This window comes from Cynocephalus volans, chromosome 8 (assembly GCF_027409185.1).
Source record: "Cynocephalus volans isolate mCynVol1 chromosome 8, mCynVol1.pri, whole genome shotgun sequence".
Lineage (NCBI taxonomy): Eukaryota > Metazoa > Chordata > Mammalia > Dermoptera > Cynocephalidae > Cynocephalus > Cynocephalus volans.
Window position 1 is genome coordinate 96704331 of NC_084467.1, and position 18037 is coordinate 96722367.

Genomic DNA, 18037 nt, shown 5'->3' on the forward strand with positions numbered 1-18037 from the left:
GGGCCACCCACACGGAGGTGATGTTTTTGGTATGCTCCTTTGTGCTGGCAGTGTGCCTGGTTGTGGGAGGGGGGGGTCCAGTCCCAGCTCCATATCCTGGGCCCCTGGGTGGGGCCCCGAGATGCTAGTGGTGTGCCTGGTTGTGGGCAGCGGTCTGGTCCCCTTCTCCATGCCTCGGGTCCCTGGGCAGGCCCCAAGGTGCAAGAACAGCTTACTTTAAAGTCTGGGGTTAATACCAGGGGAGCTGGGGTGAGGGGACTGTGGAAGCAATTACAGGTTTTTATAGGATTTTGTTGATTTCCATCCCCTTAATTATAAAAGTAATGGATATGTACTGCAGGCAATTTAAAAAATGCAGAGAAATATAAAGAAAACAAATATTACCAATAATTCTACCACTCACAGATATCATTAATAAATTTTGTGGTGTGTTTCTTTTCTATGCATATATATCACATAATCAGGACTATACTGTGTGTACAGTTTTTTGCATCCATTTTTTCACCTAACCTTATACATAGACATTTCCACATCATTAAAAAATCCTCCAAGAACAATCTTAATGGCTGTATTTCATTGTATGCATATGACATAATTTAAACATTCCCCTCTTGTAGGGTCTTTAAGTTTCCAAATTTTCTATGTGATAAACGTTGTAATGATGAACAACTTTGTGCATACATATTTTTTTCTGGTAGCTCTTTTTAAAAGAACAATTTCCTGGAAGTTGATTACTAGGTTACTTAATAAGAACCTTTTTGAGACTTGATTATTTATTAGCAAATGGCTTTCAGAAAGATTATATCAATGTTTATGGCCACCAGTAGTGCGGGTGTGTGTCTCTTGATCATTAAACATGGTATCTCCTTGTTCTCTAACTTTATTGATTAGGTAAGTTGAAGTCCCCTACCCCCACCCCCAACATTTGTGAAGGCCATAGATTTTTAAGTTTGTTTGGGGTGAGGAGCAGTAAATGTTTATGGCCACCAGTAGTGTGGGTGTGTGTCTCTTGATCATTAAACATGGTATCTCCTTGTTCTCTAACTTTATTGATTAGGTAAGTTGAAGTCCCCCACCCCCACCCCCGACATTTGTGAAGGCCATAGATTTTAAAGCTTGTTTGGGGTGAGGAGCAGTAAACAGGATCAGTGGAGGCGACACCAAATGCAGGTATAGAGTAGAGTTCAGGGTTCAGAATCCAGCTTGGGAAGAGAAGAGGTAGGCAGCCTTTGGGAAAGAACTCGGCTGAGGGGGTGGTGAGAACTGGGAGGAGCAGGATAAACAGCATTAGAACTGGGTGTGAGGGGCAAAGAGCTCCCACAACGGGGAGAAAAGAGAAGAGACTAATTGCTGCTAATACACTTAATTATATTCAGTGAAATCTTAGGGACTTCCCTCCACAAGTCCGTTTAGGTAGGATTTTCTGCCCCTTAGGAGTGGAGATGCTGGTTGGATAGTGTGTCCGCAGTGCCCCAAACAGCCCAACTCTACTTCTTTATAGACTGCAAGGTGAATCAACCTGTTGAGAGTGTCAATAAGGAGCCAAGGCCAAGGCCAAAGCAATGATAATAAACACTGAGTAGTAGCTATATGCCAGGCAACGTTGTAAGTAAGCACTTATATTAACTCATTTATCTTAACAACTGCCATATAAAGCAGGTATTCTTCCACTCATTTTACAGACAAGAGTTCACAGAGAAGTTAAGTAATTTGTCCAATGTCCGTCAGGAAGTAGGTGGGAGTCGGATTTGAACCCAGACATTTTGGCTACAGAGATCAAGCTCTTAACAAACAAATATAGAAATTAATGTGCGAAGGGGAGCCAGGATTTCAGGGCACACCCTGCTTATTTGTAACAGCCAGAAGAAAATAGACGACCTGGGTGAGAACTGCGAGAATGTAGCGGCAGGAATTCTGCTTAAAGTCAATCCTGGGACAATAACAGCTACCTTTTATTAAGCCCTGACTTTGTGCCAAGCATTGTGCAAAGAGGCTTTACGTTTATCAAAACGATAACTCCTTTGAGTGAGGTACCGGCATTGTCCCATCCCATCTTGCCGATGAGGAAGTCGACGTACAGAAGATGCGGAAGACCCGGGGCTGGGCCGGGCCGACCGCGGAGGGGCTGCGGCCCACGTGGCGCCCGGGAAGAGCAGAATGGAGGGGGCGGGGCCTGGCGGGGGCGGGGCACGGCCTGGCGGGCCGGGGACCGCAGAGACTGGCGCTGCGCCGGCACGATTTAAGTGGGTCGCACCTGTTGCGTGACTCCTCCACGGTCCAGCCACGGGCGTCCGACCCCGAATACTCAGGGAGCGTTGAGAGAAGCCCAGACGAGTTCCGGGTCCTGCTTTCTGGGGAGCACGTGGCCTGCCCGTGTCTTGAGTGCGGGGCTGGGGGTCGGGACGCCGGCGTTTCCCTAGGCCAGTCAGGCCACCGAGGTCGGCTGGGATCCGCCTCCAGCCAGTTGGCGATTTTGAAAACCTGCCTTTCTTCCCCCATCTCATTGCCTGGGCAGGGGTCCTTGGAGCGACTTGGCCAGGGTCTGGGCCCCAGCCCCTCCTTCAAGACCCGGACTTCCCCGCTGGGAAGGTCTGCTGGGCGGCCTCCCAGGTGCCCCTCGGGACTCGGGCAGCATGGCCTCAGGTGAGTATGTGCGCGTGTGATGCGGGGAGGGTCTCCGGGACAGAAGTGGTGTCGCCACAGTGACAAGAGGTGGGGGTCTCAGCACAGCCTGCGAGACCTAGGGAAGGCGGCCAGCTCCTCCTGGGAGGACCTGGGGTAGCAGAGCCTGAGTGTGGAAAGACAGATGAACAGTCAGAGGAGGCCAGGGTCTCCTTCCCAGACCCGCAGACAAGCCCAGCCTTCCTAGGAGGTAGCTTCTGCCGGACAGTGGCCGGACAGTGGAATTTTCCCGAGGGAGGCCCTCCCTTCTGGGCTGGGATTCTCAGTTCTACCCACTCCTACCAGAGCTTGGCTCCTCCTGGAGCTGGGGTCAGATGGAGAAGGAAAAAGGGGCTCTGCCCCAGGGGGCTGGGTTTTCAGAGACTTTGTCTGCCTTGCCCTGAGAGGAATATGTTCTGAGCTTGTAGGAGCTCACGCTGGATTCCTGTTTATCATTTTTTATCCCAGCCTTGCTGGACCAGCTAGCCTGGACTTTGGCTCCTTTGCCCTGGAGCCCTGCAAGGGGTGAGGGTTCCTGAGAGGGCTAGTGGAGAGCTGGGAGCTGGCCCTTCCCGGTTCTGTTTTTTGTACCCCCATGCCCCAGGCCCAGCCACCTTCGGTCACGTCACTCCAGGGACTGAGGAGGGAGGGGAAGGATATGGGGCAGGGATGGAGGCCCCGCTCCTGAGGTTGCCTAGACAACGGCAGAAATCGTGGCCAGGCCCTCTTCCGCCTGCGGGGCGCTGCTTCCTGCATCAGTCACTCCCGCTGGGGGCGGGGCAGAGGAAGGGGTTGGATGTGGCAGAGCCAGGCCCCAGCCAGTGCCTCTCAGACTCCCCCGCTGTCGCCTCTGTGGCCCCAGCCATGGCAGCCTATCCATCTGGCCCCGGCAAGGCCAAGGCCAAATATCCCTTTAAGAAGCGGGTCAGCCTGCAGGTCTCTGCTGCAGTTCCAGGTAAGTGTGTGCTTCCCAGTCTCAGGCGCCAGCTCTCCCCACCACTTCTCTCTGCCAGGCCACTGGTCCCCTCTGAGAGGGGTCCCCCTTCTCTGGCACCTTCTCTGCGGTGGTGATGCCCCTTGACCTTGGTCCCAGGGATGGCTGGCTTGGGTGATGGTGTGGGGAGGGAGGCGGGGAGAGGGGTGACTGAGGTTTCTGTCAGGGATGCTGTCCTGTAACAAGGAGTGGGTGTGAATGCGGGTGCAAGAGGTGTGTGTGCACACGTGTCAGCGTGTGCACGTGCCAAGACGGCGTGTGGAGTGTGTGTGAGTGGAGTGGGGGTTTGTGGGACAGACTGGTGTACGGCTGGCTGCCCTGACTAGTGCCGCCTGTGCCTTTGCCAGGCAGGCTCAGGCTATCCTCCTGAGGCTAGTTGCTCTTTCCAGAATCCTAGATCTAGAATCCCCTACCGGCAGTCTGACATCTGGGCACACCCCTTGCTGGCTGGCATCCCAGGGCTGGGGGCTGAACTCTGTCATTTGCTGTTTGCTCGTTCCTGGTCTGTGTTGTGAGCCTCCTTAGGAGTATGGGATGTCCTTGGGTCAGGACCATGCTGAGGGTTCAGGCCAGGGCTGCTGCCCGCACTGCGTGTGCACCTGCACCCTTTGGTTCAGCTCCCGCTCTAGTAGGCATCTCTGCACCATTTGGAGCAGGCAGCATGGTGCAGCAGTGCCCATCTCCATGAGGGCTCGGCTGGCTGTCTGGGTCTGTGTTTGCTGAGGGATGTCTGCCTGCTATCTGCTGCCCCCAGGCCTTGTGGCTAAGGAAAGACTCACCCCTCCTGGGGTGATCAGGTCACGCCAACCATCCTCCCACCCCCTGCAGCTGTCAGTACCCATAGCCTGATCATCTACCTCCTGTATTTTTTTGTGCCATTGAAGATGCCTGGTCTGAGGTCTGTACTGAGGGTCTGTGTTCTCTGTGCCCAGGACTGTGCCATCTAGAAGGTGTGTTCCCCCGGGCTAGATCTGTACCAGTTATGCTATTGCTGAACCAGAGACCCTTGGGTGATCAGATGGTGGAATCATCTGATACTTGTGCGTCAGGCCTTTGGGCATCTCCCTGCCTACTGAGGCAGCCATGGCAATGAGTGAGGGGGCCTCTGGTCAAGAGTGGAGATGGGGTGGCCAGAATCTTGGAGTTGGTGGGAGTGGTGGGGTAGTAGCTCCCCTCTGGCTTTTGGTTGACTCCGTGTGTGTGTGTGTGTGTGTGTGTGTGGTTGTGTGTGTGTGTGTGTGTGTGTGTGTGTGTGTGTGTGTGTGGTTGTGTGTGTGTGTGTGTGGTTGTGTGGTGCTGTGGCTGGGAACCTCTAGCACAGGCCCAGAGAGAAAGAACTGGCAGGTAGCTTAGTCTTCTAGGCCTGCCTGACCTCAGAGTGTGGAAGTTCCTGCCTGTGTGTCACTTCCAGGGAAGCCCGGCAGCCCTGTGCAGTGGCCTGACAGGCCGAGAGTATAGCTGTGGCCACTAAACCTGCCCTGCTCACCCCAGCATTGCTGTGGAGGCCCTAGACCATCCTTCTAGGAGGGGATTGAGGTTAGGGCCTTTGACTCAGCTCCTGCTGACCCCAGACCAGCTGTGGAGGTCTGTGCTCTGCTTCTCCGTGAGGGGGTAGAAGTGGTCTGGAGCCATGGGTGGGGAAGAGGTGTGTAGGATCAGAATTCTTGGGTGAGCAAAGTCCTTACGCCCTGGCGGTGGGCAGGTGCCCATCTTTCTCTTTCTATTCTGTCCTTTTCCAAGTTAGAGGTAACATTACCTCCATCTCTGCCCCTGCCAAGTTCTGTTCTCTTCACTGCCCTTCACCGTTCAGTTGCCTTGGCCCTGCGCGGCGGGGCTCTGAGAACCTCCTGCCCTCCTCAGTGTGGAGCTACATGTGGGAAGTGCTTTGAGAGTCCCAGGAGTTCTTAATCGCAGACCCCCACCTTGACTCAGAGCCTGTTTTTTCAGAAAACTTGCAGGGCCATTATCTCTGTGGAGTCTCAAGGCAACTGTGGCTAGATGGGGCAGGGACCACTTATCATACTGTAGCCAAGGACTCAAGGACTCGAAGAGGTTGAGACTTGCCGGGAAGTGGGAACAGAGTCAGACTCAAGTCCTCCAAATTCTAGTCCCCCTTCTCCCAAACCTCTCTTTCTGGACAGTTTGTTCTGTCCCTGACCATAGTCCCCCTGGGCAGCTGGGCAGTGGGGGAGCCTCAGTAACTGGCCCCCACCTGGACTGGGCTATTTCCCCAGCTGCCAGCCAGCTCCTGTCCCCAGCAGAGAGTCTCTCCCTAGTGACCATGTAGTCAGGGCCCAGAGGACAGCGGTGAGCAGCAAGGCCACTGAGCAGAGGAAGCTGGCCTGGGGCTAGTGGGTATGGAGATGAGGAGGGCTGCTCCCCCTCCTTTTTCTCCCCTCCTACCCTTTGGCCATCCAGGCCCTTCCCACTTACTGTCCCCTAGGGCAATGGATTTTAAGGAGCCTTGGCCCCTCCCTGGTAGCCTGTTCTGCCCATATCAGCCTGCCCTGCTTCTCCCCCTTGGGAGCCCCACATTTGGCTGGGCCCTCCCTGGCACTAGAGGTTAAGGCCTTGTTCAGTTATGGAGACCTTCTTATCTTTCAACTCTGATGCTGCTTCCCTTGATTTCTGGCCTCCCCTAATTCCCCCAGCCCCCTATTTGTGGCCATCCCAGGGTCTCCCCCGCTTGCAGCTGCACTTGGTACGGCCCATGCCGGCCCCTAAGGGACTGGCTGCAGCTTTCTCGGCAAACAGGCGGGCAAGGGGCACAGGGTTGCTGGCTGGAGCTGCCTGAACTCTGCAGGTAGGGTCCAGGTAGGGATCAGGGAGAGCAGAGGGCTGGGTCCTAGACTTGGGATAGGCACCTCCCTCCTCCCTTTGTCCAGCCTTGGGATCAGACCTGGAGTATCAAGAAATGGGCACACAGACTTTAAGGTGGGCTACCTGGGCAGAGCCTCCAATCCTTACCTAAGTCAAGGTGGAGAGGAGAAAAGAGGGTGCTGGGGGGAACACACCCTACAGCTGGCTGGGAGAGCCAAGTTGGGTGTGGAGAGCTTCCTTCTGGGGAGGCTGGGGCTGCTGAGCCCAGGGAGAGTCCTTTAGGGTGGGCTGGGAGCTCAGGAAGCCCCTATATACTATCAGTTTCAAGGCCTTTATTGTCAGCCTCCTGGTGGTGCAGAGGAGGAATTCTGCCCGTGATGGAGAAAGACCCTGGCTTCTGATATTCACTTCCCCAGGGCCCTCCATGGGGCCTCTGGCCCAGATCCTGGGGCCTCTAAGTGGTGCAGACTGTTTGTGGCAGCTCCCTTTGGAGGGGCAGCCAGCAGTGGGAGGGGCAGGCTGGGGCCAGGCCACATCTTGGCAGCCCTGGGGTCCTGGGGGAGAGGACAGGCCTCCAGGGAGGAGGCAGGGCTCCCCTGCCAACCAGGTCCTCCACTTCCTCTCCTCCTTTTCCCTTGAGGGCTGGTCCCCAGGTCAGAGCTGAGTGGCAGCTGTGGCTTCCCCTTGGCTCTGAAGGTCTGGAATATCAGGTGTGGGGTCCTGCCTCTCCGAGTGGAGGATCTGCTAGTCCAGGAGCAGATCTGAATCTGGACTGCCTGCCTGGTAACTGTGAGCTGGGGGTCCCTGGCATGGTTACCTGGTCCTTACTGAGCACCTGGTGTGTGTGTGTGCATGTCTGTGTGCCTGTGCATTTATGTGGGTGTGTGTACACATGTACATGTGTGTGCCTGCCCCTGGGAGGTAGTCATGTGGAGGTTCTCATGGCCTGAGGGAATGGACCCTAGTCCAAGATTCAGGTTCTTATTTGTGGAGTGAATGAATCCACTTTTTCCAGGGGCAGACTTAGGACCCACATCCCCAGATGGAATGAGTGAGGGCGAGGTCCTTTGGGAGCCACACACAACCTCTGAGGAGGGGCTGCCTACTTTCTAGGCTCTGGCCTCTTTTGGGGGCTGGCCTGGGGCAGGCAGGAGCCCAGGGCTTCCAGGGGCTCCCAGGCCCTGCCCCTCCACCCTTTGACCCTGGCATCACTGTCTCTGCAGAGGCTCGGGGTGGTCTGGGGGCCCCTCCACTGCAGTCTGCCCGATCCCTGCCGGGCCCCGCCCCCTGCCTCAAGCACTTCCCGCTCGACCTGCGCACGTCTATGGATGGCAAATGCAAGGAAATTGCCGAGGTATCGCCTGGCACCACCCGCACCCCTCACCCCATGCCTCCACACCCTGCCTCTGCTCCCCACACCCCTCCACCCCAGCTGTCCCCTTACCTCATGCTTGGCTGTCCCCTGATCCTAATTAAGCCTTTCCCAGGGTTCCCAGCTCCTGCTGCCCTCACCCCATCCCTAGATTCTGCAGGGGAGGGCCCAGGGGCTGAGGGCCAGGCCACACTGACCCTTCCTTCCCTCCCACCAGGAGTTGTTCAGCCGCTCACTGGCTGAGAGTGAGCTCCGCAGTGCCCCATATGAGTTCCCCGAGGAGAGCCCCATCGAGCAGCTGGAGGAGCGTCGGCAGCGGCTGGAGCGGCAGATCAGCCAGGATGTCAAGTGAGCACACAGGCAGCCGAGGGGGCACGCTGGTCTGCCCAGCGTCTTTTCCATCTCCATCTGGACCCTTTGAGAGCTCCTTCTTGGTCTCCTTTCTTGTTCCATCCTCCTTTTGGGGTCCACCCAGGAGGCAGCATAGAGCACAGGCTTGCGAGTCAGGCTGCTGGGTTCTGGTTCTGTCTTCTAGCCACTTGTGTGGCCTGGAACATGTTGCTTAACTTCTGGGTCTGCTTTCTCATCTCTAAAGTGGGGTAAGGACAGCACAGGTTTCTGCAGCCATGGCTGCAAGGATCACGTGTGAGTACATGTGCATAGCGCCTCGTACAGTGCTGGGACCTTAGAGCAAGGGCTGGTCCTTGTGACCTGCCTGACCTCTCACCCCTGTCGCCTCTAGGCTGGAGCCGGACATCCTGCTTCGGGCCAAGCAAGATTTCCTGAAGACGGACAGTGACTCAGACCTACAGTGAGGAGGGTGCAGGGGATGGGAGCTGGGTCCCGTCCTGTGGCTGGTTGACTCCAACTCCTCCCTCCTACATCTCCCCACATAGGCTGTACAAGGAGCAGAGTGAGGGGCAGGGTGACCGGGGCCTGCGGGAACGTGATGTGGTGCTGGAACGGGAATTTCAGCGGGTCTCCATCTCCGGGGAGGAGAAGTGTGGGGTGAGTGTGGCCTTGGGTCTCTATCCCCTGGTGTCCCAGTGGGTTCCCTAAGCCCAGGGAGCTGGGGGGAGGGAGCAGGAGAGGACATTTCTCTTCGCGGTAGCTGGATGGGCAGAGGACCTGGATGGGAGCTGCCTTTGACCTGCTGGGACAGAGTGGCCTGAGTGTTCTGAGCCCAGGGCCTGCAGGAGGTGGGGATGGTGTGAGGTCTGGGGAGAGGACTCGAGGAGGAGAGAGTGATCCTGAGTCTGGGTCAGACCGAGGAGAGTGACCACATGTTCTTGTCACTAGGTGCCATTCACGGACCTGCTGGACGCAGCTAAGAGTGTAGTGCGGGCACTCTTCATCCGGGAGAAGTACATGGCCCTGTCTCTGCAGAGTTTCTGCTCTACCACACGCCGTTACCTGCAGCAGCTAGCTGAGAAGCCTCTGGAGACACGGACCTATGAGCAGGGCCCTGACACCCCAGTGTCTGCTGGTGGGACCCCCATCCTTGCCCCACCCCAAGTGCCCTAGTCTCCCTGAGCTTGGGGCCCAGGCATCACTGCCCTGCCTGCTTCTCCCCACACCCAGGCTCATTCCAGCCCCTTGGTGCCCTGGGGGTGGAGGTCAGGGCTGGAGCTGCCCTGCTGGGGCCTTTGATGTCTCCTGCCCTCTGCAGGGCCTTTGGGCTGGGCAGCAGGTGGCCCAGAAGAGCCCCAGCCCTGACTGCATCCTCCCCACCCCTGCAGATGCCCCCGTGCACCCGCCCGTGCTGGAGCAGCACCCGTATGAGCACTGTGAGCCAAGCACCATGCCTGGGGACCTGGGCTTGGGTCTGCGCATGGTGAGGGGTGTGGTGCACGTCTACACCCACAGGGACCCCGATGAGCAGTAAGAAGGGTGTGGTGTGTGCTGGGGGGATGCCGGGTGGGTGGGAGGCTGCACTCGCTCAGGAGAGGCCAAAGGGCCTGGCTTGCTCCCCTCACCCAAGCTCCCTTATATGCCAGCTGCTCGGAGGTGGAGCTGCCCTACCCCGACCTGCAGGAATTTGTGGCTGACGTCAATGTGCTGATGGCCCTGATTATCAACGGCCCCATGTGAGTCCCAGACTCAGCTTCCCTCCCAGCCCAGACTCTCCAGGCCCAGACCTGCCCCAGACACATGTCACCTGGTCTCTTGTTCCTCCCAGTCACCGAGCCCTAGACTGTCTCTTAGCCTGCTGCCCTCTTGTCAGCCTCTGTCTACACCTTCCTACCTCCTCCCTCCCCGGGTGCCTCCCTTCAGGGCCTGAGTCTCTGCCTTGCTCTCCTCTGGCCCAGAAAGTCGTTCTGCTACCGCCGGCTACAGTACCTGAGCTCCAAGTTCCAGATGCACGTGCTGCTCAATGAGATGAAAGAGCTGGCCGCCCAGAAGAAAGTGCCGCATCGCGATTTCTACAACATCCGCAAGGTAGGCCCTCAGCTCCCCATGGCCCCATCCCACACCTCTGCCCAGCCTCTTCCTTGAGGGCCTGGGCCCCCCACCTAGGATCCAGTGTGGAGTCTTCTCCCATCCCAGTGCCTCCGGCCTCAAACCTTTCTGGCCTCTGGTGGACCCAGCAGCAACCTGTCCCACCCCAGGTGGACACTCACATCCATGCCTCATCCTGCATGAATCAGAAGCATCTGCTGCGCTTCATCAAACGGGCGATGAAGCGGCACCTGGAAGAGATCGTGCACGTGGAGCAGGGCCGTGAGCAGACGCTACGGGAGGTCTTTGAGAGCATGAATCTCACCGCCTACGACCTAAGTGTGGACACACTCGATGTGCACGCGGTCTGTCCCAGTAGCATGGGCTGAGGGGCTGGGTCAGTGTGGGGGCTGGGGATCAGGGGTGACCTGGGCCTGCCCATCTCCTCAGGACAGGAACACCTTCCATCGCTTTGACAAGTTCAATGCCAAATACAACCCTATTGGGGAGTCTGTCCTACGAGAGATCTTCATCAAGACAGACAACAGGATTTCTGGAAAATACTTTGCTCACATCATCAAGGTGAGGAGGCAGCCCTCTGCTGAGCTGAGAGCCTGGGTCTTAGGGCTGCATGGCATGAGGAGGCAGGTAGGTGGATAAGGGGCCTGAAGAGGTCTGAGTGAGTATGCGTGGTAGGTGCAAAGACCAGAGGCCAGGCAGGAAGTGTGGGTGTGATGGCTGCCCCGTGTGTAACTAGGAGGTGATGTCAGACCTGGAGGAGAGCAAATACCAGAATGCGGAGCTGCGGCTTTCCATCTATGGGCGCTCGAGGGACGAGTGGGACAAGCTGGCGCGCTGGGCCGTGATACACCGTGTGCACTCTCCCAATGTGCGCTGGCTCGTACAGGTGCCCCGCCTCTTGTGAGTGTCCCTTGGAGTGGGAAGGATCGTGGGGGGCCATGTTCACGGGGCAGGGCCTGCCTCCTCCCCTCTTGAGGTGGCTGAACTTCCCCCTGTCCCAGCCAAGCCCTCTGAGTGCAAGGAGAGGCCTCCTGGTCCCACCCAAGGTCTGTCCAACCAGCCCACCCTGGTGTCCTTGCTTTCCCAATGGGGTTCAAACATGCTTCCATGCTCTGGGGCCAGGCTCTGGCCCTTACTGGCCTGCTAGGTTTCCTCATGCCAGCCCTGACCTACACGCCTGTGTGCTGTTTTGTCTGCAGTGACGTGTACCGTACTAAGGGCCAGCTGGCCAACTTCCAGGAGATGCTGGAGAACATCTTCCTGCCACTATTCGAGGCCACCGTGCACCCTGCTAGCCACCCAGAGCTGCATCTGTTCTTGGAGCATGTGAGTGGGCAGAACAGGGCTGAGTGTGGGGAGGACAGCCGGGCGCAGGCCCAGCTGCAGCTCTGGGCCTGACCACAGGGTCCTATGCCAGGTGGATGGTTTTGACAGTGTGGATGATGAGTCCAAGCCCGAGAACCATATCTTCAACCTGGAGAGCCCCCTCCCTGAGGCCTGGGTGGAGGAGGACAACCCACCCTACGCCTACTACCTATACTACACCTTCGCCAACATGGCCATGTTGAATCACCTGCGCAGGTGCCTGTACTACCGAGTGCCTAACCTCTGCTTGCCGTGGGGTCTCTCACCCAACAAACCTTGCCCTGGGCACCTTGGGCTGGGGCACCAGATCCTCGACGTACCCTATGCTGCCGTGCCTGGACTGGATGGGTTCCTTCTCTGCCCTCGGGGCTCCGTCCCTCACTGCCAAGAATCTACCTCTGCCCCCTTATCCCAAGCGCACCCAACCACTGGCTGGAGGGGATGTGTGTGTTGAAGTGGGGATCAGGAAAACGGGAGCCCAGGCTCAGGAGCTGACCCTGTCTCCATGCCCCCTAGGCAGAGGGGCTTCCACACATTTGTGCTGAGGCCGCACTGCGGGGAGGCTGGGCCCATCCATCACCTGGTGTCGGCATTCATGCTGGCTGAGAACATCTCCCACGGGCTGCTTCTGCGCAAGGTCAGGGTCTGCACCCCCAGCTTCCACTCCTGGTTGTTCACCTTCCCCTGAACTGTTTAGGCCCCTCCAGCAACTGAGCCTTCTGCTCCTTGCTCAGCCCCCAGATTGGATTCCCCCTTCCCAGTGTAAACTAACCCTCCCCAGCACAGCCTCTAGATGTGGCTGCAATTGGATTCTGGCTGTAACTCACGCTTGGCACATCAGGCCCCATCTGGACTCCCCTTCCCATCCCCACTACTGTGGCCTGGAACCCCCAGAACCAGCCTCGAGGCCACCTGACAGGCCCTCCCTCCCTTCCTCCCTCCCTCTCGCCTGCCTAGGCCCCAGTCCTGCAGTACTTGTATTACCTGGCCCAGATTGGCATCGCCATGTCCCCACTCAGCAACAACAGCCTCTTCCTCAGCTACCACCGGAACCCACTGCCTGAGTACCTCTCCCGTGGCCTCATGGTTTCACTGTCTACTGATGATCCCTTGCAGTTCCATTTCACCAAGGTCAGAGCCCAGCAGGTAGCCAGCAGTAGGTGTCTTGGGACCCAGGGGTCTCTTGGGGTTGATGCTGCCTCCTGCTGGTGGAGTGCAGCAGAGTAAGTGGCAAGTTTCACAGGTGAGGGAGATAGGCAGGGAGGGGCCGCTGGGCCTGGGCGGTCTTATCTGAGGGATCTTGGCCTGTGCAGGAGCCACTGATGGAAGAATACAGCATTGCCACCCAGGTGTGGAAGCTCAGCTCCTGTGACATGTGTGAGCTGGCCCGCAACAGTGTGCTCATGAGTGGCTTCTCCCACAAGGTACTCCACCCACTTGCCTGGGTCTTGGCATTGCCTCTCTCCTCCCCTCCTCTGCATTTGGGGCCCTGGCCTTGTCCCTGGGATGGTTCAGGGTGGATTATGGCCTCTCAGAGCTGGCTGTAGCTCTGCCCATTACCCCCACCCCCTGCAGGTAAAGAGCCACTGGCTGGGACCCAACTATACCAAGGAGGGTCCTGAGGGCAATGACATTCGTCGCACCAATGTGCCAGACATCCGTGTGGGCTATCGCTATGAGACCCTGTGCCAGGAGCTGGCGCTCATCACGCAGGCCATCCAGAGTGAGATGCTGGAGACCATCCCGGAGGAGGTGGGCATTGCCACAAGCCCAGGGCCTCAGTGAGCCTTGGCCACGCAGGGCGCACCACACCTCAGCACCTTGACCACGTCTTGTTCTCGGACTCCTCCTTTCCCGTTGTGGCCTCTGCATGTCTCGGTTTTTCTTTGTTTCTGTCTTGCATGTCTCTGATCATGTCCCTGTCACTGGGTAACTCCAGTGAAAGTGATGCCTAGGAGTCTGCTTTGCCGTTGTCTTGGCTTAGGTGGCACCTGATGGCTGAGGTTTTGAGGGCTGGCCCTGCTGGTGGCCCTGTTCCAGGATCCGCAGAAAGCCTGGCTGTCCTGTGGGTGTCTCCAGTGTCCACAGCAGCCTGGGATGGTTGTGGGGGGCTGGCCCCTCTAGTCTTTGGGGTCCTTTCTGAGCAAATTTGAGCTTTGGCTGGGGTTAAAGCTTTTGCCTCTGTCCTTATGTGGTGGAGGGTCAGTCTGGTAGGGCATGTACACCTCTGTTTTGGGCACGGGGCTGCTGAGGGTCTGTGGAGCTCCAGCAGCTCTGCATTGGATAGAGTCAGAATGAGAGTCCAGTCACAGCTCTGGGCTGCCTGGCCTGAGGGAGTGGACTCGGGCGTTGGAGGTGCTGGACCACCACCTCCACCAAGTCATTGCCCAGCGGCCTTCTCCGTCCTTTCCCTGGCCCATGTGCTCCTCCTCTGGTGTCAGCTTCCCCTGCCTCTGTGGGAGGAGGCAGCTGCCTTGTGCTGTGTTTAGGGCCACTGCAGCTGAAGAATCTTGGATATGTGACTAGCCCTGGGGGTGGTATCCCCAGTATATTTCCAGTGCTTTGGCCAGACCTGGATCCTGGCTGGCCCCTGTGTTGTGTTCTGGACCGAGGCCTTTGCTGTGAAATGCAGTTTCATACAATCCATCTTTCCTAGTGCATGAGAAATAAAGATTATTTAAGTAATGAGGCAGGTGTGGTCTCTGGTGGGAGGGGGAGACTGTGGTGGGAGTTGGCTGAGGTTGGGGGCCAGGAGCGTTTTGGATGGAGGTACAGCACATTCTGAGGGGAGCGATATGTGTTTGTGCACATAGACACTGACAAAAAAGCTGTGGGAGAGTGGAGATGCCCACTGGGTCTCACCCAGCCTGAGCCCTCTGAGGGGGACACCTGGTCAGATCTGTGGCACATGCCTGTCATCACAGCTTGGGAGATAGTATTCCCTTCCCACCTATACTTCCTCCCCACTTCCAGCCTGTTAGGACAGCCTGACAGATGTGAGAATGTGACTTAGAAGCAGACCTGGGACATCAGGATCTTCTGGGGAGCTTGTTTAAAATACCATTTCCAGGCGCTGTCTTCTGGGATTCTGATTCAGGAGATGGAGGGCATGGCATGGATATCTGCAAGCACTGGGGCAGATTCTATCATAGGTTGGAGCAAGCCTATGCATTCCGAATCCAGCCTTGACCAGCTCTGCTTTTGTCCCGTGTTTAATACACACTTTTTGGAGCAACTCCTTGGCACTTAAAGGAGGAGAGTGGAATGTGCCTTAGGCTGTGTAGAGTCCCGAATAGGTGACAAGAAGCCTGTCACTGCTGCTGCTGGGTGCAGAGGAAAGACCTCCCTTGGCTGGCTGCCTTCGAATCAATTAGCGCTAGAACAGTACAAGCCTGTGTAATTGAGGGCCTGGCTGGGGAGCTGAGCGGGAGGCCGGAAGGCCAACTTCCTGTCCTCCTGTCAGCTGCTCTGCCCCAGCCCCGCCTCTCAGTTGGCAGGAGGGCACATCTGCACCTGGCCCTGGGCCTCCTTAGCAGGTGCCCTGGTCACCCTAGGCAGAACCTGTCCTCATCCCCTTGCCTCTTGAGGGCCTCTTACCAGGACTCCTCTTGGCCAAGACCCAGGGCCTTTCAGTTCCAGAAGGCATCTCTTGCCAGTTCATTCTAGCTACTTACGTGTCACAGAATTGATGTTAGTGTGGACGATGAGCGAGAGGTTGTACAACTCTGGCTGCTTTCTGGTTGGGGAAGCAGGCTCAGGAGGCAAAAGTGGCAATGGAAGAACTAGAGGAGCTCCGCATCCAGGGCTTTCCTCCCCCCATGCTGGCCTTGTCTGCCTGAGGAATGACGCTTTTCAAGGGTGATTGGAACTGACTTTTCAAGGAGGCAAACATATTTAATAATACAAATGAGCTGTATCTTGTCTTTGTTTAACAAGGAGGCAGAATTAGATCTTTTTGGAAGCTCCCTTGAAGGTGAGGACGGCCTGTCCTCATTTTGCCAGCACTCAGGACTCCGTATTTACTTACTGAATTTGTCATTTAATTGAACCCTTCATTCCGTATTCTTGTCCCCTGTTTTTCTCAGTGTGTGCTGAGAATATTACCAATTTAAAGAGTTTCTTAGCAGCCTCTCCACAAGTTTTTTTTTTTTTTTTAACTTGCTTCTGGTTTTTTAGTTTCTCAGAAATTTCTCTTTGAAACATTTATCAAGGGCAAATAATCATAAAACTGTAAGGCCTTAATACTTTTTCCTATCTGAAAAGAAAATAAATTTTATTAAAGAAATTTGGAAAACATAGATAAATGGGAAGAAGAAAAAAGCTCACTCATACTCTATCAATTTCACCAAAGATTTTTGATCCACCTGCATGCCTGAGATATATTTATCTATTTTTAATACATTTTTATACACGTGTATTCCTTTCAGTTCTTTTTAAAATGGCATTTTTGAGTTGAGATCATATATGTATAATTTTGAGTTTTAAAAGTTATTTTAACATAAGTCTTTCCACGTTTTATTAAAATACTCTGTAAATATAAATTTTAATTTATATTGTGGGGCCATGATGAGCCTCACCATGACTTAACTGTCACAGCTCGTTATGTCATAGCTTAAAGTGTGCACTCAGTGCCAGGCCACCTGGCTTTGAGTTTTGGCTCTACCACTTTCTGGCTGTGTGACCTTGGGCAAGTTACTTCCCCTCTCTGTGCATCGGGGGCCTCACCCATTTCATGGGGATAACAGCACTTTCCTCATGGGTCGGTTTGCAATTCATTCCGTCACTGGATATAAAGCACTAATTTGGGGCTCAATAAATATTGGCTATTATTATCTTTGCCTAAGACTTTATAGGTTATTCCCCTAGTCTGCATGCTCATGAGTGAAATCATCAGGTCCAGGATAGAATTTTTTTACTGCTCCTGATAGAAATCAATCAAAGTGTGTGAACTGAGGTTAAAGTCCTTTCCTTGCCCTCTACCTCACCCACTCCTCCCATGTGGTACTCCCACCTCCTTCCCGCTTTTGGTTCCCATCATGACCCTCCTCCTGGCCTGCTTGGGAGGTGTGTGTGGATGTCTCCAAGAAGGAGGCAAGGTCTTCCCTCTGCTCTGCAGTCGGGGGCCAGGCCTCTGCCTCTTGCACTGGGGGATCAGGGGGAGGATGAAAGTGGTGGCAGAGGGAATTAAAAATTGTTCTGCTTTAAAAGGCTCCAAACAGAGTGCAATAAAACAGGCAGATGAGCCTGCCTCCTTCCTGTCGTGGGGCTGGCCCTGAGTGAAGTCTGAACCCTTGTCAGTGACAAAGCATTGCATACTGGGCAGTACCCAGGGCTGTGCTCCAAGGCACATCCCACCTGCTTGGCACTGGCACACCTCTCCGGTGCGCCTTCCTGGGGGCGTTGGGGGGAGCAGGTGGGGAGCTGGCTATGGGTGGGTAGACCAGGTCGGGGGAGGGTGGGTAGAGTGCGGGGTGGGGCTGGGGTTCGGGGTAGGGGTGCTTGGTTAGGATGACAGTGATCTTGATTTCCAAACCCTGTATCAGAACATTCACCCTGTCAAGGTATTGCCTCATTTGTGAATTATTCACTTGAAATTCCAGTGAAAGTTTAAGCATTAAATCACATTTAGTCCAATGTGAACAAATCACATTGTTTTCAAAATGAGAATAAAGTTGCCCGAATTAGTATGCTCTGGACCAGCTGGGTGGGTGGTCTCCACATCTGGACCTACAGGGTCAGCCTGTGTGTCTGGAGATGGGGATGACCAAGTGTCCTGGCTGTGTGAGCAGACCTGTCCTCTCCAGGGAGCAGGACTTTAAAAGACCCGGGAGACATGGGAGAGCTGAAAGAAAAACTTTAGGGGCTGCAAAATATGAAAAAAGCAAAGTCACAATTGATAAGTGTTTAACAAAATGCCTTTAGAAAGTAGCATGTCAACTTTAATAGTTGTGAAGCTTAGTATCCATACAAAGGTCATTATATTTTAAAACAATTTGTAAGTTGGATTTTTGGCAAGAGTTCTAGAATATGCAGGATGGTTGAGAAGAAATCATAGCCAATAGTAAATTAAATGAGTTACTCATAACCAAGTAATTCCAAGAGCAAATTTCTAAGAATCCTTTTAAATTTAAGGCAAAGACTTACATTTAATGAGTTATGTGGGTACATTTTAATGTTCGTTACAAGGTGGGTAAGACCTCCAAGAATCAGACGCAGGGTTTGTGAAGGGCTAAAAATGGCCCAGCCCCACAGTCCTACTCTGGCCAGAGGGATTGGCTCAGCTTCTGCTCCAGCTGTCCCTGTCAGCCCTCCTGCCTTGTTAAATCGGCTGGGCAGATCTGGAGCAGCCACCACTGCCACTGGCA

General features: G+C 55.3%; 1 protein-coding gene across 3 annotated transcripts; it reads left to right on the forward strand.

Annotated features, from left to right (window-relative positions):
- Positions 1–2211: 2211 nt before the first annotated feature.
- AMPD2 (adenosine monophosphate deaminase 2) lies at positions 2212–14330 on the forward strand. Of its 3 annotated transcripts, none has more exons than XM_063104279.1 (18): positions 2212–2643; positions 7699–7829; positions 8065–8195; positions 8590–8658; positions 8744–8855; positions 9147–9333; positions 9587–9728; positions 9845–9934; positions 10157–10286; positions 10457–10651; positions 10737–10868; positions 11044–11207; positions 11507–11633; positions 11725–11888; positions 12189–12309; positions 12630–12803; positions 12986–13096; positions 13248–14330. In XM_063104279.1, the coding sequence occupies exons 1-18, from the start codon at positions 2634–2636 to the stop codon at positions 13455–13457; spliced, it is 2400 nt and encodes a 799-aa protein (XP_062960349.1). In that variant the 5' UTR covers positions 2212–2633; the 3' UTR covers positions 13458–14330. The 3 variants fall into 3 exon arrangements, with proteins under 3 accessions (XP_062960349.1, XP_062960351.1, XP_062960350.1); XM_063104280.1 differs by lacking the exon at positions 2212–2643 and adding an exon at positions 3488–3616; XM_063104281.1 differs by lacking the exons at positions 2212–2643; positions 7699–7829 and adding an exon at positions 3458–3616.
- Positions 14331–18037: the final 3707 nt, after the last annotated feature.

Bases quoted from the DNA above. Each gene is read 5' to 3' on its own strand.
- AMPD2 (XM_063104280.1), top strand. From the start codon at position 3,526: ATGGCAGCCTATCCATCTGGCCCCGGCAAGGCCAAGGCCAAATATCCC. The intron at 10,287-10,456 runs GTAGGCCCTCAG...GTCCCACCCCAG, and splicing joins ATTTCTACAACATCCGCAAG to GTGGACACTCACATCCATGC. The intron at 13,097-13,247 runs GTACTCCACCCA...CACCCCCTGCAG, and splicing joins TGAGTGGCTTCTCCCACAAG to GTAAAGAGCCACTGGCTGGG.